The sequence below is a fragment of the Crinia signifera genome, chromosome 1 (genome assembly GCF_055691185.1).
Source record: "Crinia signifera chromosome 1, ASM5569118v1, whole genome shotgun sequence".
NCBI classification, from domain to species: domain Eukaryota; kingdom Metazoa; phylum Chordata; class Amphibia; order Anura; family Myobatrachidae; genus Crinia; species Crinia signifera.
The window spans coordinates 251993453-252017426 of NC_139217.1; the positions used below are offsets into that span (position 1 = coordinate 251993453).

Sequence of the window (23974 nt, forward strand, 5' to 3'; positions counted from 1 at the left end):
TTGTAAGCCTCCTAGTGTCCCAAAAAATTAAAAGGAAGTTGAAATAATGATGTCAACATAAAGTAGACATATGGTCTATGTTAGTTATTCACTATTTTGAGTGGTAAGATTATTTGTCTCACAAGCAGAAAATTTAACATTTTGCAAATCGCTAAATTTTCCATTTTTTCACGATATTTTGGTATTTTTCACAAAAAAACACAGACTGTATCGACCCAAATTTACCACTAATTTGAAGTACAATGTGTCACGAAAAAACAATCTCAAAACCACTGGGATAAGTAAAAGCAAAAAAAAGTTATCCCCACTTACTGTAAGTGAGACATGTCAGATTTGAAAAAAAGGGCTCTGTCAGGAACGCAAAAACTGGCTCTGTCAGGAAGGGGTTAATACCAAAAAAAAAACATTTTTAAGATCTAATGTAGAAAAACAATCCTGGAGTGCTGTGTCTAGTTTGAAATAAACCAATTATTTGAACTCATTTGTTGTATGTTTTTCCACAATGAGAAGTAAAAGTTTTTTTGGTGTTTAAAAAAAAAAAACATTAAGTTGTGTTTTCACATCTTCAACACATTTCAGCAATAAGAAATGTCACAAGCAATTCCCCCAAAGCAACTAAAATAGTATACAGTAGATATCAATTTGAGATACAAACTCCACCCAAATCTAACTCTCCCTGCACATGTTACATCAGCCCCACCTGCAGTGCATATGGTTTTGTCCATTAAAGAGGAAATATGCTTTTGTGAGTGAACCAGAATAGACCCTTTGTGCCTTGTCCTACTCCAGTAATTTTAATATCCCATAGTGAGCTCAGTGCATGCATACAGAAGGTTAGTCTGTGATTGGATAGAGAAATCAACTCACCAGTGTACTCCGCAATAGGTGTCCCTAATGAAACATAGAAAAACATAGAATGTGATGGCCGATCAGGACTGTTTGGCCCATCTAGTCTGTTTTATCCATATTGTTACCTCAAACCTTATTTCTTGCTAAAAATATAATAATAATGCTTAAATGGATAAACCGTTTATGCCTCTGTTCTCTCATCTGTGCGGGTTCCATTGGTCCTTTATGTCCATGTGGGAGACACCTATTACCCTTGGATTTTCTAGTCTGGATTTACTGTTAAATTCTTCAAGGAATATAATGTTAAAATAGCAGTCAAATAAAGTGTTAATGTTTCTGATGTGTTCTAAATATAAATATAGACAAATGTTATGCAGATTTTTTTTATTTTTGTTTGTTTGGGGGTTTTTTTTTTTGGTGGTAGGGTTTGACTATAGGGAATACAACCTTAATGACACCAGGATATATATATATATATTTTTCCTATCTGCTCTATGTATAATTTTTTATGTTTGCTAACTTGTCTTTTTTTTTTCCAAATGTAATGCTCATGAAAACTTATATGTAAACTAATAGTGTCTTACTGTTATAGTCTGGTGTAATTAGCTTGGAAGACTGGTGTAGATGCTTAAAACAGGGTCACACAGCTTTTCAGGTTCAAACAACACAAATGGAACTTTTATTAGAAATCAGCATTACAATCATGAAAATGGTGGTGAAGTCCTGACCTTATTACCTCTAGTTGAGCATCTACTCCAACATACCTCTCATTCAGACCTATTTGCCAGGCTGCAAATTCGAAGCCCAAGTGGGGATCGAAAGACCGTGCACTTGCGTGTGCCGTTCGACCAAAGGCAGCGAGCGAAAGCTAGCATGCACTCTCTGCTCGTGAGTGATTGACACCTTGCTGACGTTTGAGGGCATGCCACTGGTGTTTTCTGGGCGTCCCCTAGTAAAAGCAGGCGTTCCAGGCCATTGAGAGGAAGAGCCGCTGATGCGAAATTAGCAGGTTTGCATGTCATCTATGTGACGCCAGCACGAATGCCCTCCCCACCCCCCGCATGTACATGAATAGAATATAGGACATAAATGCAGGCTTCAATGCAAGTTGGACGTAATTACACCCGCATCATGTGCACAATACTAAATGGAGATTTGCTCGTACTGTATGCTGAGTTCCATGTGTACATCTGTCCACACCACCTATATCTATATGCTTAATTCCTAGCCGTCATCATCAGACTAAGGGGTTTCAGGCTTAGATCAGCTTGAATTCCCCCATTGCAGCATTGCTGAGGGCCGTCAACACCCCTAAGTGTGAAAATTGTTTTGGAGATGTGGCCATGACGCCGCCGGTTTGGCCTATGCGCCCTGGTAGTCACTTCAACATATAAAAGAAAAGCCCCTGTAAAATGAATTGCCCCCCTGGAGAGAAGAGAAAAGGAAGCAATGTAAATTAGGGTCGTAAGTAGAAGGAATACTACCCAATGTATCGGCTAACCAGTCTGCAGTGAGAGAGACACCCCCCCCCCTCCCCCCATTGCACTGGGGGGAGTGTTATTTGGCTGCCGCAGTGAGGGAGGAGTTTGCAGTGGGGCTTCTGTACAGTGTGGACCTGATTCTTGTTCACTCGCAAAAGCTAATTTTCTCTCTAATGGACAAAACCATGTGCACTGCAGGTGGGGCAGATGTAATATGTGAAAAGAGAGTTGGGTGGGGTTCATACTTCAAACTATATCTATATTACAGTGTAAAAATAAAGCCGCCAGTATTTACTCTGCACCAAAACAAAATAACTCACCCAAATCTAAAGGTGCCCATACACGCACCGATCCCGGCGTGCATTCTGGGCTAAAATAGCATTGCATCGCATTGAATGCGTTGTGCATGCAATGCGATGAAAAGCAAGTACAAAAAGTATGTGCAGCACATACTTTTTGTACTGTGCGATGAGATACCACGGGAGCGCGCCGCTCAAAGCACAGATCGCACCGCCGGGATCGGTGTGTGTATGGGCACCTTTACACTCTGCACATGTTACATCTGCCTCACCTGCAGTGCACATGGTTTTGTCCATTAGAGAGAGAGAGATTGCTTTTGTGAGTGAACCAGAATCAGGCCATATGACCTTTGTAGCAGACCAGTGGAGGAACCCTGTTACCACAGTGGAAGATTAGTGAGAGATCTCCTTTTGAAGAGACACCCATGTGAGAGGATGAGGGCCTTCAGGTGATGTATATTGCTGTACCCCTGTATGGTAGAAGTGCTCCTACAGTGATGGAGTAATTGTTGCAACATGATAGTGTAACTAGAGGGGAGTCCTGTTAAAGTGTTCTGAATGCTAAAAGACAATAGTGGGATATAAGCATCAGAGTTCCTGAACATAGAGAGAATTGGGATGTCTGTCTGAATAAGGTGTCTGTGGGGTGATGGAAGGATAGAGCACATAAGGGGTGAGATTTAATAGGATGAGAGATTCAGAAAGTGAGAGATTTGGTGAGAAATCTCCAGGGTTTTTTTAAAGCAGCAATCATTTACACTGCAAAATCATATTGGTTTTGCAGTGTAAGTGATTGCCGCTTTAAAAAAACCTGGAGATTTCTCACCAAATCTCTCACTTTCTGAATCTCTCATCCTATTAAATCTCACCCTAGGAGTCTACCAAAGAGCTGAGACAAAGTGCAATGAACTCTGAACAAATATAAATACATATAAATCGTTATGCTATATAGTGTAGTTGATGGACTGGCATGCAGTAGAACAGCTGTGCCAAGTAAACACTGAGTATTTGCAGTACAAATCTTATTATGTGCATCCAATTCTAAATATACAAATATAAATAATAATAATAAATGAACTCCTTATTAACCAATCTATAATTTATCAGAATATTTGATGTGTACAGGTTTCATTTGTCCAGTACAAGAGTATACATTTTAAATATATTATATTTGCATTTATATACAAAATGTTTAGATTATTATTTTTACACCTAGTGCATAGACCAAAAAATAGACTATGTTAAGCTTAAAGTGAGTTTTCTTCTAAATTTAACATAATGCTCATATCTGTATAAAAGAGATACTGTGAAACAGGTTTAAATGTAAAGCATTGCGTAAAATCTGCTTGGTGACATATGAAGAAAACTCCTCTAGTCCATGACTGATCCACATTCTGAAGGTAGTCCCTCTGACCTTCTCCATTTGGATAATCGAAATCTGAACCATTTCTAGGAGAAAACAACACAAAATGAAATGTCAAACATAGTACAGTTGTTTTAAAAGAAGCAAATAAACATATATGCACTAATGCAGCATGGGTACATAGAGGGTAACTCGGAGCTGATCGTATGGCCACAAAATTCACAGAGTGGACTATTATCAATACACTGCGCATTCATACGGCCTGTAGTATGCATGCTCAAGACCTGCTACAATGATTAACAGGAAGTAGGCGACTGAGGGTGCAAAACCAGCCTTTTAGTCGGAGTGGTCAGAAAAATGCAGACGTGCCTAGGCTAGGAGTCGTCCGGAAAATGCTAGGCGTGCCTGGGCATTTTAGAGGAGGGTATGCCAGGTCAGCTGTAGAACGAATATGCCCATCACACCACCAAGTAAGTCTCTGGCTACTCTGCGAGTAACAAGTGTAATCATTGTTAGATAGTGAGCCTGTTGTGAAGGGTTTTTGACATATTTGCTCGCCTGCAAATAGATTAGTAGCCGTACACCTTCCATTTGCACAGCAATCACATTGGCTGTATTTCACTCTAGCCGAGTGGTGGCTTGACTGAACGCTGGGTGCTGCAAATACGATTGGCCCCATAGTTGGCATATTGTATTTTGCGTGAATTCATACCGCTGTTTGCCAGAACAGGGGGCACACACATGTGTCATGCGGATTCTGTAAGTTATGCCTGCCTGCACCTGGATTGGTATAATGGACATACTAGCATACAATGGTATTTCCAGCAGATAACAATGGCTACTGGTTACCACTGCTTTCCGATTGACTGGTTGACCAGCTATACTATTAGGCAGTTTTAGGTAGCTGCCTAGGGCACTGGGAGTGGGAGGGCACCACAGAGTCTGCCTATCACAAAAGGATGTCTATTTTTTTTAATAAATCTTTTTATTATACATATACACGTTTAAAGACAATACATTAAAGAAAAATTCACATTAAAATTAACAAAAATAGACAGACACAAAGTAACAATGTCATGTTATGAGCCATGAATATAACAGTAAAACACTAGAAAAACTTTAGTACATAGATAAAGAAACACTCAACCTATAGAGTAACATGTATACAGGGCATGGCGAGATAGATTCAGGTCCCTCCTAAAATAAGGTTACTATTTTAGATTTTTCCCTTATTAATCTCTCTTCACTTGGCTGACATTTATCAATAGGTACGCTTAAAGGTGGCCATACACACGCAGATTTATCTGCAGATCTGTCTGGTTGGAACAAGAACATGGTTATGGATGAGAGCAAATGACAGTTGACCATTTGCTTGGAAATGCTGGAAAACTGTCACTCAGCTATTACCATGTTTTTGTTCCAACCAGCCAGATCTGAAGATAAATCTTACTAGTGTATGGGCACCTTATCCCAATATTTAATTCACAGCTAATCCCATCTCCTTTTGCTTCCATTCTACAAGAGAAAAAGACAATGGACTAGGTCTGCTCCACTAATTACACATTTCAGGCAATTGCTGTTGTTTGATAACCCCATCTTGTTCCTCCTGTTTGCGGAGAGATACGCTCTAACTCTGTATAAGTTGGCATAGGCAACATCTTACATATACTGTCCAACTGAGTGTATAGATCTTCTCCTTCACCCCTGGGAATAACTCCAACCATCTTCTCATACCCGTTTTTGCTACGTTACCATCAGGTATAGTTCTAAAAAAGTTACAGTGCGGGCTTTTTTTGAAGAGTAGGTCTGTAAAGCTCTGCGGAATATGTATGCGCTATATAAGAAACTGTTAATAAATAAATAAATAGCAGAAGCCTGTCTAAGTCATTAACCCAATCCTCTTCATTGAAGATCTGGGTTACCCGATATACATAATGTTGGGCTTGGATAAATGCAAGATCTAATGGAAAAGTCACCCCGTATTTCTCAACACACTGTCTATAGGTCATAGGCTATCTGTTCACAACATCCATTAATTGGCCAACTCTTGATATGCCCTTATCTTTTCCAGTGATTAAATAGGTGTTAGCTTTCCCTTCTTGGAAATCCAGGTTATCAAGAAAGTTTAGTGATATAGAGACTTTGGAGCTGATTCACAGTCTGTGACGGACAAATACCACGCTCTTCTTGTGGACATTAATAGAGGATTCTTTTTCTTTGTAGAACTACAAGTCCTACGACGATAGCACCTCTTGATGCATGTGTGTGTAATTAGGGTGTGCATTCCAAGACTCTTTACCCCCTTAAACTTTTTGTCTATGTTGACCTAGACACTGTCACACTATCATCCAGTAGATACTATAAACAGGGTGGTGGTGGCAGTAAAATTGGACTGGAAAGCTCAGAGTCCAAATCTTAGCCCCGTTGAAAACATCTTTGAAGAAGTACAGCGACAAGTGCATTTGAGGCCAACTCATCCTTCTCCTGTGTCACTGTACTTAAGGCAGAATGGCAAAACATGCCACCTGCTGCTGTACAGGAAACTGTGGACAGTTTGACAAGAAGGGTGTCTGCAGTAATCACTGCATGGTATACAGTCACTATGTCGACAGTCAAAAGGTTCACATGCATTAAGTCGACCTCTCAAGGTTGACAGGCCTTGGGTCGACAGGGCATTATATCGGCATTGGGAATGTCAACAGTCAAAAGGTTGACATGTTTTTCACAGGTTTTTTTTTTTTAACCGACATATGCCGACAGGCAGTATTTCATGCCATACCATCCACTAGGGCATGGAGGGAGGGAACCTGAAGCATGGTGAGAGTAGAGAGCCATGGGAGGGGACACGGTGCACTCCTTCTGTGTCCATGTCCACTGTGTCAACATTCAGGACAAATAAAAGACCTTTTGACTGCCGACCTTCCCAATGTCGTCCTAATGTTTGTGTCAACCTAATGACCCTGTCGACCTAAGGCCTGTTGACCTTCAGTGGTCGACCCATTGCATATGGGGGCCCTTCAAAGTAATGATATCAATACACTCTTGATGATCTATTTGCTACATGGTGTATAATATCTACCAAGTTTGAAGATGAGATTTACGCATTCAATATTTATTATAACTTTATTATATTGCAATTGACAAACTAAATATACCAAAAAAGCACCTGCAATATTGGACAAAGAGGAAAGTATATCAGAAATGTCCACTAGAGGTCAGCAGAGTATGAAATATCATCCAGTTTTTATGAACTCTATGGGTGAGATTTAATAGGATGAGAGATTCAGAAAGTTAGAGATTTGGTTAGAAATCTCCAGTTTTTTAAAACGGCAATCATTTACACTGCAAAATCAAACCGGTTTTGTAGTGTAAATGATTGCAGCTTTAAAAAAACTGGAGATTTCTTACCAAATCTCTAACTTTCTGAATCTTTCATCCTATTAAATCTCACCCTAGATGTATTGCTCTCCTTTATGGGGACCCAAAGCAAATGCAGCATACTACAGCGTACTAACAAAGCAAGTCATTAAGCTATGTACCAAGTGGATCGAAAGGTAAAACATAATTGTATATTCCAAAACGTAACAAAGCTGCACAAGCCAATGGTGGTTCAGAGAGCAACTGGTCAAATGGCTGTAAATCTCTGTATAGAGATCACTTTATCTGCAGATATATCTATAGGTGTATACCCAGCCTTATTTCCTGATTGGGATACAGGGTTATCTTTTTGTATGGGCTCAATGGTCAGTTAGGCCCAATGATTCTAGGGGCCCATGCTGCAAAAGTGAATGACAGGCAGCTGACACAGTTGTCATCCCCACCCTTGATCAGCACTAGCAGGGCACCTGGTGGCATGATCTGGTCAGGATATTTCAGGGAATTGGTATGGAATTCCAGCGGTCAAAATCCGACGCTGGAATCCCGACCGCCGAAATCCCGACAAGGGGGGGGGGGGCGTGGATCGCCCCCCCTTGCGGGCTCACTGCGCTTGCCACTAATTTACTCTCCCTCTATGGGTGGCGTGGACACCCACAGAGGGACAAAGTGCCGGGATTTCGTCAGTTGGGATTCCGGCGTCAGGATTTTGATCATCGGGATTCCGACCGCCGGGAAAGTGACTGCATACCTATTTCAGCATCTACAGCACTGCCCCAGGCCACAGGTGGATTGGGCCTAGGGGATACTTCTTTGATCGCTCACCCGAAAGTACGCATGTGCACTTTCTCCGCTCCAAGGACATCTAGCCACCGGCAACCAGTAGTCAGGAGCAGAGTGGAGCGGGTGAGGATGGACACACCATACAGAATCTGCAAGATGCAAACATGTCTTTGGCTGCCAGGACAGACCTGATGCACTACATTAAGCTTATTTTAACAATATTTTTTATTACGCTTCACATTAGAAATATAAAGGGGAGGATAATGGGGAATAAGTTATGTCATATCCAGTGGCGGCTCCTGCTATAGGGATACAGAACTGCAGCCCCTCCAGTTAAAATCACAACACTAGAGACACAGACAGACAGCACCAGAGTTCTGGCTGTCTGTGTCTCTGACACGCTGGTAACCTCCTCTCACCAGGCTCCATGAAGCAGAAGGGCAGGCCAGCCCAACAGCATGTACAGATGGGGCAGGTCCCATCTTGGCAGGGGATGGCGCTGGCGTCACCAGCCGCCATCCCCCGCCAGCGCCATGGCGATGGTGAGAAGGGGACACGCGCGCACGAGAGGCGCGCGCGTCCCCTTCCGACGGCGCTTCCATCCGTGAGACGCACGCGCGTCTCAGTATATTCGCTGGCGAGGCTGCTGGCGGGTCGCCAGCGGGGACGTTCTGGCGATCCGCCAGCCAGGATGGGAAGTGCCCCATCTGTAGTAGATTCCTATCGGATGCTGCTACTGCTCATCATACACAGAGCTGGAAACTCCTGCCCCTCTTGGTCTGCCAGTTCATGGAGCGATGACAGCAATAGCTTCCAACAGGAAGCCATTCTGAGCAAATCGGCAGAGCTACAGTGCTTTTATGGGCTGCTGTCTGTTCAGCCCAGAAGCAATTCCTCTGCAGTGAGCATGCCCAGACTGCAGTGAGTCACTCAGTGTAATGCAGCTGAAGGAAGGTATGCATTGCACCAGAGAGGTACATGGAAGTTTATTTTATTTTAATAATATTTGTGTGTAGATCTTTATTAAGAGAATAATTTTGTGTACTTTAATTAATATTAATGTTAGTAAAAGTGTGTATTTTGCTTTGTAACTGTGTTTGTGTGCATATGAGTACATCATTTATTTACAGTAAATGCATACAAACACAGGTACAGCGCAAATCAAACTAAATAACTAACCTGCAAATAATTAATGACTATTTGCAACGAGCAGTACCCAGGAAAGCTCCCCTTAAGTCTAAAGGCAGGAGCCGCCACTGCAGGGACGTGCAGTCAGGGGAGGCAGTGCCTCCCCTGTCATTAATGATTAAAATAATACAAAGAAGATACATATGACACATTTTCTGTGTCATAAGTATCTTATTTATATTATTCTAATCATTCTAATTGTTTTAATTGTTGAAAATTGATTTTGGAGGCACCAAAAACGGTGCCTCCATCTTCCCCTTGGAAAACGCTTGAAGCAGGGAGCTGGCAGGGGGCAGGGACATACAGAGGGCTGTAATAACCCATTTAAAAAACTAGTGAAAGCGGCACCTTTACAAGTGCCTCTGTGACAGGGGCGTGCTTTCAACCACTATGAAAGCATGCCCCTGTCACTGAAGCCATTGGAAAGGCCAATCCGCCTTCCCCCCTGCTGTCGGCGCCCGCCCTGCACTCTCACCTAACTCTAGCAGCCGGCACCAGAAGCCGAGTCCCGGATGGAAGGGGGAGTGCATCGGTACTAGCGGGCCCGGAGTGTAAGGGTCCGGAAGCGGCTACCTATGACCAGAGACCTCACGATCGCCGGGCTCCTGGGCGCCGGGAAGCTGCGGCAAGTGCTGGAGAAGTGTGCCCTCTCCTTCCTTAACGCGCTCATCAATGAGTCCTGGCTGGGGCACAACAGCCTGCAGAGAGGCTGTTCAAGTGCATGCGGAGCTCCCGCTGAGTGGTGGAGGAGAGTAGTCTGAGCACCAGTATCAGCGTTGTCCTGAAGCCCTTTCCTCGCCTGGCCCGCTTCTTGGCTGTCCTGAGGGACATGATGGAGGTCGCATTCCGGGCTCCTTTGGAAGGTCTTTTATCAACCTGTCTGTCAGAGCCATGTCGGAGGAGCTGCAGGCTGAGGAGGACAGGGAAAGTGAGCACCCATGCCCCTTGTCATCCTACTCTACTTAGGCAGCCATAACCCCTGTGGCAACAAGCATGTAAACCCCAAGGTAGTGATCAAGTAACCCCCATGGCAATGTGCATATAACCCCCATGGCAATGTGCATGTAACCCCCATAGCAATGTACAGGTAACCCTTATGACATTGAGCATGTAACCCCCATAGCAATGTACAGGTAACCCCCATGACATTGAGCATGTAACCCCTATAGCAATGTGCAGGTAATCGCCATTACATTGAGCATATAACCCCATTGCAACAAGCCTGTGAACCCCCATGGTAATTAGCATATAACCCCCATGGCAACGTACATGTAACCCCCATGGCAAGAAGCATGTAACCCCATGGAAAGAAGCATGTAACCCCCATGGAAACAAGCATGTAGAATGGTAATTCCTACTAGAGTCATTCTTTTTAAGCAATACTAGTGGGTGCATTATGCGTCTGCGCCACACTGCTGGGGACATTATGCTTTTAAGCGACACTAAAATTCCATGAAGGGGCCCAAAATGTATTATTACACCTGTGTGTGTATAGCAATACCCGGAAGTGCCGGAGAGTTGGCGCCACTGCTGGGAGAAGATACACAAAGCTGCCTATTTTGCCAAGAAACCCCTGGCAGTGAGTAATTAGAAGCCTATTGTGGGGTTGTTAACTGGGCCCACGCACCCAGGCTGGCCGATTTCCCCATGGGAATGCTGGGCGTTCCCATGCATATCGTCCAGTGTCATGGGTGGAGGGGTGGGCAGCTGACATTACCGGATGTCAGCTGCCCACTCAATTCCTCCCGAGGGTGCACCTGAGAGTCACTTAGATTATGCGTTCACCTTCACCATCATTCGATTTTCGTCGGCCATCAAATGATGGGTATGGTTTCTCCCTTGCCTGCGAATGGATTTTTATGTTAAACGTCTATTCGCAGACAGTTTTGGGCGAACCCGGGCTGCGAGGGGAGGGGGGCAGACAGACCGGTATTCGACGGGCGGGGTTTGGTGGACTCGCAAAGCTGCGAATTCGCAGCCTTGCGTATCAACCAGAATAACCCCCCATACAGTATGTAATGGCCATTATGTTGCATTGTATAATACAGTATGTAATGAACATTACAGTTTATGGCCAATGTAACTACACCTCAATTGTTATGTAGCCACTCCCCAAGTTGCATGTGACCACACCAACTCATGGCACTTGACCACGACCATTTTTGGTACCTTGTAAGAATTTTTTTTTTTTGCTTGTACCACTTCGTGCAAACCAGTGCCTCACCAGCAACTGACCTCACCGCACGTCACTGTGCCACTGGTCATATCACAACTGCGTGGCTGCAGGAGGGGAAGTATTGATTGATTTCCTCACACAACAGCTATAATCTAGATAGCTTTCCAACACTGAAGTTTTTTTTTTATTCTATCCATTTGCATCCACTTAAAATGTTTAGGGCAGAAACAACTGTAATAAACATCTCACTAGGGGCCAGAATCACTAAGCTTCAAAAGTGATAAAATGGAGAGTGATAAACAGCCTACCGGACATTCTTCAAACACAGTCTGTGACATGTCAGGTAGAAGCTCATTGGCTGGCTGTTTATCACTCTCCGTTTTATCACTTTTGAAGCTTAGTGCATCTGGCCCATAGACCCATAATCATGCACTAATATGAATCATAAAGCTAATGGACAGTAGGATCCATATAGTGTATTATTATGCATCACTAATGGACCTTGATATAATGCTTTTAGCTACTTTACTGTAACATGACTCAATTTGATATCTTCTGATGTTCAATGCAGATAAAACTACTTTATGCTGTTAAATATTTATTTTCTGCACTAATAAATAATGACACATGGAAAAGTATTAGTTCAAATATATTATAATTAATCTAATTGGACAAATCATATAAAATGAAATAATTTGACTTTTACATTTAAGAAATCAGTATATAATCACAGTAGTATATTTTTTATATATTTATTTACCCTTCAAACACTTTATGGACCCTATCACACGCTCCGGCTCCTGCTGGGCGGTGAAACACCACACGGCCAAGAAGCTGTGCTGCACACAGAAGTTTAGAATGGTGGGATGGCCACGGGCCAGCAGCCGTCCCTTCCAGTGGTGACATTCGGCTGCAACCGGACGGCCGGGCCGTGGCCGTCCCATGTGAATGGACACAATCATGTCCATGATTAACTGCTGTGTGCGGCAGTGCTTTTGGCCGTGCAGGGTTTTGCCGCCTGGCAGGAGTCGGAGCGTGTGAAAGGGAGCAATCAGGAAAAAAAAATACAGTATATAAAGTTTTCCATTAAATAAACATTTGGTCCACTACTAACATGTAACATTCTGTCTTCATGCTTTGAACAAAGTCTGCTCTTGATAATTACTTTTACACCAAACTAGTAGCATTAACCCAGTGGCGTAACTATAAATTTAGCTTCCCCCTGCCAAAAAAAATGTGGTGCCCCCCCCCCCCCTCTTTAGTAAAACATGACAATGGTGCAGGCTGTTCACCTGGGCCACTGTGCTTTACCATATGTAGTGCTGCAGCTCCCCAGGAGTGACGTGTGCCCATGCGGCGTAACAGCGAGGACATCCCGTTCACTGACATACTGTAGCCTTCCGTCACCAGCCTCAGCTTCTAAGGACTGACCGGGGATACTAGTGTAAGTGTGTGCGGGTAATGACACTGGTCACCCCCAGGTGCAGAGGAGACTGGGGAGGGGGGGTGGGCTATCACCTAATTTACGCAGCTACAGTACACAGCCACCACCACCCACTACTACTGACAGCAAACTGTGTATTCGTACAGGATAGCAGGTATTTTTCATTGCACCCCGAAACCGCTGGCTCCCCCAAGCCACAGCTGGGGCTGCCACACCATAGTTACGCCACTGCATTAACCTCATTTAGCTGAAAGATATACAGTATGGAGGAATAATAACAGAGAGTGAGAGTTTGGTGGAAGGAGACAAGATAATAGCAGATCACTAAATAATTTATTTTTGCTACAGAAGGAGAGGGAAAGAGTCCACAGCTAACTTGCAAGACATTCATAAAAATAAGGTAGATGAAAATACATTTACAGAGGAGAATTTACTCTGAACAGAACTCAAACTTTAAAAACTGAAGGTAAATAAATCAATGGGGCCAGATGGGATAAATCCAAGGACATGAAAAGAGCTTAAATATGTTTTGGTAGCAACATTAATAGACTTATTTAGCCAGTCAGCAGCTCAGTAGCTACAGGAGCAATTCAAGAGGACTGGAAATGATTGAATGTGATACCACTTAACAAAACTGGAAGCAAGGAAGAGGCAAATAAATACAGAACAATTAGCCTATAGATTGTAAGCTTGTCTTCCTACCTCCAAGTCTGTCTGTTGTTACCCAGTTTGTTTTATCACTGTCTACTATTGTGAAGCGCAACGGAATCTGCTGCGCTATATAAGAAACTAAATGGGATTGGTACGAAATCCCGGCGGTCGGAATCCCGGCGGTCAAAATCCTGACACCAGAATCCCGACCGCCTAAATCCTGACAAGGGGGGGGGGGGGGGCGTGGATCGCTCGCCATGCAGCGGGCCCGGTGCCTCACTACGCTCAGCACACTAATTTGTTCTCCCTCTACTATGGGTGGCGTGGACATCCATAGAAGGAGAAAGTGTCGGGATTTCAGTGATCGGGATTCCAGCGTCGGGATTTTGACCGCCGGGATTCTAACTGCATCCCAAATAAATAACTAAATTAGCCTTGTATCAGTAGTAGGGACAGTAATGGAGAAACTATTAGAATAAAGAGTTTTGGAATATCTTAAATCAAACAACTTACAGGCTCCCAAACAGCATAGATTTACCGTGGGAGATCATGCCATTCAACTCTTATTGACTTTTTGGACTAAATAATAAATCAAGGGGCCATAGATGTATTATATAGGCTTTAGTAAAGCATTTGACACTACTAATAAAGTGAAAAGCGATGATGGTTTATAAATCAGTTAATTTTAAAAGACCTTGGTTGCAGGAGAGGAAATATTTGTAGCAAATTGAGTGTATTTTATTTGCGGAAATGTTACCATTGGATTATTCAATTGATCTGTGCATACTCCAGTGCTCTTTAATATCTCTGTTGGTGACATTGCAAATGGTATGGAAGGGAAAAAGGAAATAGTCTTGAGGAATGGTAAAGAATGCAGCACCTACAGTTTAATGCTATGACATGGTAAATCTTGCTCTTGGGTCTTAACCCCTTCCCGACATTTGACGTACATTTACGTCATGGTCGGGAAGTACTTCCCGACACATGGCGTAAATGTACGTCATGGCATTTAACTGTCACCGCGTCTATAGATGCGGTGACAGTTTCAACATGTCTGCTGTCCCTGACAGCAGACATGTCCGTGCATGCCCAGGGGGGGCTGCGATGCCGCCCCCCCGTCGGCGATCGCTGTGATTGGCTGTTCAGTGTGAACAGCCAATTACAGCGTTTTCCTGTGTCACCGGCGAATAACGTTCGCCGGTGACACGGGATCAGAGGTGATTGGTGCTGTAAAGTACAGCACCAATCACCGCGGGGTGTAAGGGTGACACTGGTGTCACCCCACCGCACCCCGCCCGCCCCCAAAGGCCGTGATTGGTTCGTCGGACCGACGGACCAATCACAGCCAAGGAGGGGGATTTAAACTAACGGTGACTGCACTGCAGACGCCATTCCGGTCTGGAATAGCGTGCAGTGCTGTCACCGTACCTCCCTGCCGCCATACTGACCAGAACCTTGCTCCATAGCTTGCTCCATACTTACCTGATCGCTGCTTCATCACTGCTTCCTGGATCCTGTTACTACTTGTGCCTTCCTGTGAAATTGTGCTGCTGCAGTGTACTAGCTAGATAGAGAGATAGATAGAGAGATAGAGAGAGATAGAGAGAGATAGAGAGAGAGATAGTGTCAGAGAGTGCTATATTTTGTGCTGCTGCAGTGTGATATAGTTATAGATAGAGAGAGAAAGATAGAGAGAGAGAGATAGATAGAGAGGCCTAGTGACAGAGTGCTATATTTTGTGCTGCTGCAGTGTGATAGTTATAGAGAGATAGAGAGAGATAGAGAGAGATAGTGTCAGAGAGTGCTATATTTTGTGCTGCTGCAGTGTGATATAGTTATAGATAGAGAGAGATAGAGAGAGAGAGATAGATAGAGAGGCCTAGTGACAGAGTGCTATATTTTGTGCTGCTGCAGTGTGATAGTTATAGAGAGATAGAGAGAGAGAGATAGAGAGAGATAGTGACAGATTGTGCTATATATTTTTGATATAACTGACTGCTGCCCCCTCCTTTTGTGCTGATCAGTATAAATTAACTGATCAGCAACTTTTTGGGGGCGCAGGTTTTTTTTTATATATAGATATACCTGTCAGTGCTGCTGCTGCAGTGTCATAGAGTGATAGATAGTGAGAGATAGAGAGATAGAGAGAGATAGTGACAGAGAGTGATAGAGAGTGCTAAATTTTTTGTCTGCTGCCCCCGCCTTTTGTGCTGATCACTATATCTGAGGTGATCAGCAACTTTTTTGGGGGTACAGAGGTTTTTTTTTTTTTATATATACCTGTCAGTTGCACCAAAGGTTGTGCACCTGCTGCACCTCACTGGTAATCAGTGTCGCATCACTGATCACCTTTTTTTTTTGTGTGTGTGTGCTGTGGGGTCTTTTTTTAATTTTTTTTTTACACACACTGTGATTTTGTGGGTGTCCTGTGGCCGCTGTGCGCTGATCAGTGACGTACATCACTGATCATCTTTTTCGGTACAGGGTTGATCTATATATTTTTTTTTTTGATCAAATTCCTGTTGCCTTTGAGCGCTGTTCAGTGACAGACGTTACTGACCAACATCTGTGCTCAATTTTTGGCGCAGGACCTTTTTTTTTTTTTAACCCCTTAAATTTTTTATTTTTAACCCCTTCATTTTAATTTTTTTTATTGGTATAAAGTATTTTTTTTTTTTCTGCACCACATACACACTACACACTACATACCCCCCGGATTGAAATAAAGTTTGTACCCCCCCCTACACTATACACGTGTTGAAACATTTCACTACCAGTAACACAAAAATAAAAATGGCATCCCAAATGTCCTCCCAAATGTCCTCCCAAATGTCCTCCCAGTCATCCAGGAGAATGTATTCAGCGGAGGAGGCATATGCCCTGCTTGCTTCTGACTCTGACACAGCCAGTGATGCAAGCGGGGAATTTGAAGGATTCGCCTTAAGCTCCTCTTCCTCCTCTGGTGATGAGGGACCCCCTCAAAGACGCCCCCGTAGAGCAGCTGAGACCCCCCCCCCAATAATTGATCTCGTATGGACCCCACCACCAGACAATTTTGAGCCCCAGGTTCCTGAGTTTTTGGCCATGCCAGGAATCCAATTTGATTCCACAGGTCTCAGAGAAATTGACTTTTTCAAATTATTTTTCTCTGATGATTTTATAAATTTAATGGTGGACCAAACTAATTTATATGCCCAGCAGTTTATTGCTCAAAACCCCACGTCATCATTTGCTAGGTGGACCCCTGTAGATGCAGTAGAGATGATGACGTTTTGGGGTCTGGTGTTTCATATGGGCATAGTAAAAAAGCCAGAAATTAGGCAATATTGGAGTACAGATGTTCTGTACAGTACTCCATTTTACCGTATGGCCATGCCCCGGACTCGATTTGAGACAATTCTTAAATTTATACATTACACCGATAATGCACAGTGCCCACCCAGAGATGATCCCACCTTTGACCGGCTATTCAAAGTCAGGCCGGTCATTGATCATTTCAGTGCCAAATTTGAAGAGGTGTACATCCCTGAAAAATTTATTTGTATCGACGAGTCCCTTATACATTTTAAAGGAAGGGTTAAATTCCGCCAGTACCTTCCCAGTAAGAGGGCAAGGTATGGCATAAAAATGTACAAACTGTGTGAAAGCACCTCAGGGTACACCCACAGGTTTAGGGTTTATGAAGGGAAGGATTCAAGAATTGAACCGCCAGAATGCCCCCCCTCCCTCGTAGGTGTTAGTGGGAAAATTGTCTGGGATTTAGTGCACCCCTTCCTGGATAAAGGTTATCACCTCTATGTGGATAACTTTTACACCAGCATCCCCCTGTTTAAGGCCCTTGGTTCAAGAGGTACAGCAGCTTGCGGTACTGTGCGCAAGAACCAAAGAGGCCTCCCAAAAACGCACATTGCCCAAGTAATGAGAAGGGGTGAAAGCAGGGGAATATGCACCGAAAATATGTTGTTGGTCAAATATAAGGACAAGAGGGATGTCCTTATACTGACAACAATTCACGGAGACAGTACCACCTCCGTCCCTGTACGAGGTACCAGTACCCACACCTCCAAACCTAATTGTATCCTGGATTACAATAGGTACATGGGCGGAGTGGATCTTTCAGATCAGGTACTGAAGCCGTACAGTGCCCTGCGGAAAACAAAAATCTGGTACAAGAAGGTGGCCGTGTATATCATCCAGATGGCACTGTATAACGCTTACGTGCTATTCCGTTCTACCGGCCAGAGGGGGACATTTATGCACTTTCAAGAGGAAGTCATAAAGGGCCTAATATTTGGGAACCAGCAGGCAGAGGGCCCCAGTACTTCTAGTACTGGCCCCCGTATTGTACCAGGGCAGCATTTTCCTGATGAAATCCCCTCCACTGGAAAAAAGGGCAGGACACAAAAAAGGTGCAAAGTTTGCTATAAAAAGGGAATAAGAAAGCAAACTATTTTCCAGTGTGACACTTGCCCCGACAAACCCGGCCTATGTATAAAGGAGTGTTTTAAAATATACCACACATCTATGGAATATTAGGTTCATAATTTCACCGTGCTTCGGGGGTCTTGCTAATGCCACATAGCACCCACCATTCATTCCACCAGAATCTGAGCCGCAAAATCCAAAAATCACTCCTTCCCTTCTGAGTCCTGCCATGCACCCAACTGGTATTTTTTGGTCACATGTGAGGCATTGCCGTACTCGGGAGAAATTGAGGCACATATTTTGGGGTGCTTTGTCTCCTTCATTACTTGTGAAAATGAAAAATTTTGAGCCAGAACTGCATTTTTGTGTAAAAAAATGTAATTTTTCATGTTCACTGCCCACTTGTATCAAAATTGGTGAAACCCCTGGGGGTTTGAAATGTACACTATACCCCTAGATGAATTCCCTGAGGGGTGTAGTTTGCAAAATGGGGTCACTTGTGGGGGGGTTCCACTGTATTGGTGCTTTGGGGGTCTTGCTAATGCGACATAGCACCCACCATCATTCCACCAGAATTTGTGCTGCAAAATCCAAATATCACTCCTTCCCTTCTGAGTCCTGCCACTTTTTGGTCACACATGAGGCATTGCCGTACTCGGGAGAAATTGGGGCACAGATTTTGGGGTGCTTTGTCTCCTTCATTCCTTCTGAAAATGAAAAATTTTGAGCCAGAACTGCATTTTTGTGTAAAAAAATGTAATTTTTCATTTTCACTGCCCACTTGTATCAAAATTGGTGAAACCCCTGGGGGTTTTAAATGTACACTATACCCCTAGATGAATTCCCTGAGGGGTGTAGTTTGCAAAATGGGGTGACTTGTGGGGGGGTTCCACTGTATTGGTGCAACATAGCACCCACCATTCATTCCACCAGAATATGTGCTGCAAAATCCAAAAATCACTCCTTCCCTTCTGAGTCCTGCCATGCACCCAACTGGTATTTTTTGGTCACATGTGAGGCATTGCCGTACTCGGGAGAAATTGGGGCACAGATTTTGGGGTGCTTTTTCTCCTTCATACCTTCTGAAAATGAAAAATTTTGAGCCAGAACTGCATTTTTGTGTAAAAAATGTAATTTTTCTTTTTCACTGCCCACTTGTATCAAAATTGGTGAAACCCCTGGGGGTTTGAAATGTACACTATACCCCTAGATGAATTCCCTGAGGGGTGTAGTTTGCAAAATGGGGTCACTTGTGGGGGGGTTCCACTGTATTGGTGCTTGGGGGGTCTTGCTAATGCGACATAGCACCCACCAAAATTCCACCAGAATCTGAGCTGCAAAATCCAAAAATCACTCCTTCCCTTTTGAGTCCTGCCATGCACCCAACTGGTATTTTTTGGTCACATGTGAGGCATTGCCGTACTCGGGAGAAATTGGGGCACAGATTTTGGGGTGCTTTTTCTCCTTCATACCTTCTGAAAATGAAAAATTTTGAGCCAGAACTGCATTTTTGTGTAAAAAATGTAATTTTTCTTTTTCACTGCCCACTTGTATCAAAATTGGTGAAACCCCTGGGGGTTTGAAATCTACACTATACCCCTAGATGAATTCCCTGAGGGGTGTAGTTTGCAAAATGGGGTCACTTGTGGGGGGGTTCCACTGTATTGGTGCTTGGGGGGTCTTGCTAATGCGACATAGCACCCACCAAAATTCCACCAGAATCTGAGCTGCAAAATCCAAAAATCACTCCTTCCCTTTTGAGTCCTGCCATGCACCCAACTGGTATTTTTTGGTCACATGTGAGGCATTGCCGTACTCGGGAGAAATTGGGGCACAGATTTTGGGGTGCTTTTTCTCCTTCATACCTTCTGAAAATGAAAAATTTTGAGCCAGAACTGCATTTTTGTGTAAAAAATGTAATTTTTCATGTTCACTGCCCACTTGTATCAAAATTGGTGAAACCCCTGGGGGTTTGAAATGTACACTATACCCCTAGATGAATTCCCTGAGGGGTGTAGTTTTCAAAATGGGGTGACTTGTGGGGGGGTTCCACTGTATTGGTGCTTGGGGGGTCTTGCTAATGCGACATAGCACCCACCAAAATTCCACCAGAATCTGAGCCGCAAAATCCAAAAATCACTCCTTCCGTTCTGAGTCCTGCCATGCACCCAACTGGTATTTTTTGGTCACATGTGAGGCATTGCCGTACTCAGGAGAAATTGGGGCACATATTTTGGGGTGCTTTTTCTCCTTCATACCTTCTGAAAATGAAAAATTTTGAGCCAGAACTGCATTTTTGTGTAAAAAAATGTAATTTTTCATTTTCACTGCCCGCTTGTATCAAAATTGGTGAAACCCCTGGGGGTTTGAAATGTACACTATACCCCTAGATGAATTCCCTGAGGGGTGTACTTTGCAAAATGGGGTGACTTGTGGGGGGGTTCCACTGTATTGGTGCAACATAGCACCCACCATTCATTCCACCAGAATCTGTGCTGCAAAATCCAAAAATCACTCCTTCCCTTCTGAGTCCTGCCATGCACCCAACTGGTATTTTTTGGTCACATGTGAGGCATTGCCGTACTCGGGAGAAATTGGGGCACAGATTTTGGGGTGCTTTTTCTCCTTCATACCTTCTGAAAATGAAAAATTTTGAGCCAGAACTGCATTTTTGTGTAAAAAAATGTAATTTTTCATTTTCACTGCCCACTTGTATCAAAATTGGTGAAACCCCTGGGGGTTTGAAATGTACACTATACCCCTAGATGAATTCCCTGAGGGGTGTAGTTTTCAAAATGGGGTGACTTGTGGGGGGGTTCCACTGTATTGGTGCTTGGGGGGTCTTGCTAATGCGACATAGCACCCACCAAAATTCCACCAGAATCTGAGCCGCAAAATCCAAAAATCACTCCTTCCGTTCTGAGTCCTGCCATGCACCCAACTGGTATTTTTTGGTCACATGTGAGGCATTGCCGTACTCGGGAGAAATTGGGGCACATATTTTGGGGTGCTTTTTCTCCTTCATACCTTCTGAAAATGAAAAATTTTGAGCCAGAACTGCATTTTTGTGTAAAAAAATTTAATTTTTCATTTTCACTGCCCACTTGTATCAAAATTGGTGAAACCCCTGGGGGTTTGAAATGTACACTATACCCCTAGATGAATTCCCTGAGGGGTGTAGTTTTCAAAATGGGGTGACTTGTGGGGGGGTTCCACTGTATTGGTGCTTGGGGGGTCTTGCTAATGCGACATAGCACCCACCAAAATTCCACCAGAATCTGAGCCGCAAAATCCAAAAATCACTCCTTCCGTTCTGAGTCCTGCCATGCACCCAACTGGTATTTTTTGGTCACATGTGAGGCATTGCCGTACTCGGGAGAAATTGGGGCACAGATTTTGGGGTGCTTTTTCTCCTTCATACCTTCTGAAAATGAAAAATTTTGAGCCAGAACTGCATTTTTGTGTAAAAAAATTTAATTTTTCATTTTCACTGCCCACTTGTATCAAAATTGGTGAAACCCCTGGGGGTTTGAAATGTACACTATACCCCTAGATGAATTCCCTGAGGGGTGTAGTTTTCAAAATGGGGTGACTTGTGGGGGGGTTCCACTGTATTGGTGCTTGGGGGGTCTTGCTAATGCGACATAGCACCCACCAAAATTCCACCAGAATCTGAGCTGCAAAATCCAAAAATCACTCCTTCCCTTCTGAGTCCTGCCATGCACCCAACTGGTATTTTTTGGTCACATGTGAGGCATTGCCGTACTCGGGAGAAATTGGGGCACAGATTTTGGGGTGCTTTGTCTCCTTCATACCTTCTGAAAATGACAAATTTGGAGCCAGAACTGCATTTTTGTGTAAAAAAAATAATTTTTCATTTTCACTGCCCAGTTGTACCACAATTGGTGAAACCCCTGGGGGTTTGAAATGTACACTATACCCCTAGATGAATTCCCTGAGGGGTGTAGTTTGCAAAATGGGGTCACTTGTGGGGGGGTTCCTAACTTTTAGCATCTTATGGTGCCTTGAAACCTACATGGTGCCTAAAAAATAATCTCATAAAAAGGAGGCTCCAAAATCAAGTAGGTGCTCCTTCTATTATGAAGCCTGTGGTTTGGTCACCGTGCACACTAGGGCCACATATAGGATATTTATGAAAACAAAAGAATTGGGGGAATCAATTTTTAGTCACATTTCTCTAGTAAAATGTACTGTGTTCCTTATAAAAATGTATTAAAATTGCAAATCTGCAAAAAAAAAGAAATTTTGAAATTTCACCTACACTTTGTTTTAATTCCTGTGAAACACCTAAAGGGTTAACAAACTTCCAAAATGCTGTTTTGAATACTGTGAGGGGTGCAGTTTTTGAAATGGCATCATTTATGGGGGTGTCTCACATACAAGTCCCTCAAAGTTACATCAGAACTGAACTGGTCCCTAAAAAAATCAGTGTTTGAAATTTTCTTGAAAATTTGAGAATTTGCTATTCATATTGTAAGCCTCCTAGTGTCCCAAAAAATTAAAAGGAAGTTGAAATAATGATGTCAACATAAAGTAGACATATGGCCTATGTTAGTTATTCACTATTTTGAGTGGTAAGATTATTTGTCTCACAAGCAGAAAATTTAACATTTTGCAAATCGCTAAATTTTCCATTTTTTCACGATATTTTGGTATTTTTCACAAAAAAACACAGACTGTATCGACCCAAATTTACCACTAATTTGAAGTACAATGTGTCACGAAAAAACAATCTCAAAATCACTGGGATAAGTAAAAGCAAAAAAAAGTTATCCCCACTTAAGTGAGACATGTCAGATTTGAAAAAAAGGGCTCTGTCAGGAACGCAAAAACTGGCTCTGTCAGGAAGGGGTTAAAAACACAAAGGCTAAAAACAGTATTAAGGGTACTATAATGGAAACTAATGAGGAAGAAAGAAATGTAAGTGTTATTATTTCAAGTGAATTAAAGGCTATGCAGCAAAGCTATGAGAAAGGCAAGTTAGATACTTGGTTGCATAGGGAGAGAAATCAATAACAGGGAAAAATAAGTATTAATTACACAGTATAGGTCATTGGTAGAGCCTAATATACTACTGACCTAATACTGTGCCCAGTTCTGCAGGCCATAGCTTATCCCTTTGAGTGCCAAGTGAATCTGTCAAAATTGGTGTGACAATTGCCATGCTAACATTTGTATTCATCATAATGACCTGTAATGTTTACCTTGTTTTTCGTACAACAAATGTATATTTGAATTTATATAACAAATATGAACAATGCTGGCTTTTTAGTGGAGATGTTGTGCATATCTCACAGAGATGTTGGCACTCAAAGGGTTAAAAAGGATATAAATACATTAGAGAGTTTACAAAGGTGGTCAAATATAATGGAGCATGGCCTACAGCACAAAATGTACCCAGAAAGACTAAACCTTTTTAACATGTATAGTCTGGAGCAGAGAAGGGAAAGAGGGCATGATAGAAGTATTATAACACAAGGACATGCACTGAAACTGGAGGGAGGTAGGTTCAGGGAAAATACTTCACCAAAAGGGTAGTAGATAAGTGGAATAGCCTCCCCTCAGAGGTGCTAGAGGCTTATGGTGTGTACACATGGTGACACCGGGTTTTCGATTCGATTTGGCCTATTTGATTTGTACTATTTGATTTCTCTAGTGCTTTTTCGATTTTCACTTTTTGACATTAGATTTTTACTATGTAGTCTTGCCTGCCAAGTCTACCTTTCTATTCGATTTACACAACACATGAGCACGCATTGATAGCGAATCTGCATTGAATGTTGTAAAAAAAACATTGTTGAATCAAGTTGAACTATATAGTCAAAATCAAAGGAAAAGTCTCACCGTGTGTACACACTATAAGACAGTAGCTCATTTTAAACATGCATTGGGATAGGCATGTGCATATCCTTAAAAGTA

At 43.0% G+C, this 23974-nt stretch overlaps 1 protein-coding gene across 3 annotated transcripts in view; it reads right to left on the minus strand.

Annotated features, from left to right (window-relative positions):
- Window positions 1–3440: 3440 nt before the first annotated feature.
- Window positions 3441–23974, minus strand: part of HOPX (HOP homeobox) — a 57790-nt gene continuing 37256 nt past the window's right edge. For 2 of the 3 annotated variants that reach the window (XM_083180123.1, XM_083180120.1), the window contains exon 3: window positions 3441–4078. In XM_083180123.1, the coding sequence (XP_083036249.1) occupies window positions 4001–4078 (78 nt within the window). In that variant the 3' untranslated portion in view covers window positions 3441–4000. The remainder of the gene's footprint in view (window positions 4079–23974) is intronic. The other variant, XM_083180118.1, reaches the window with a different exon arrangement.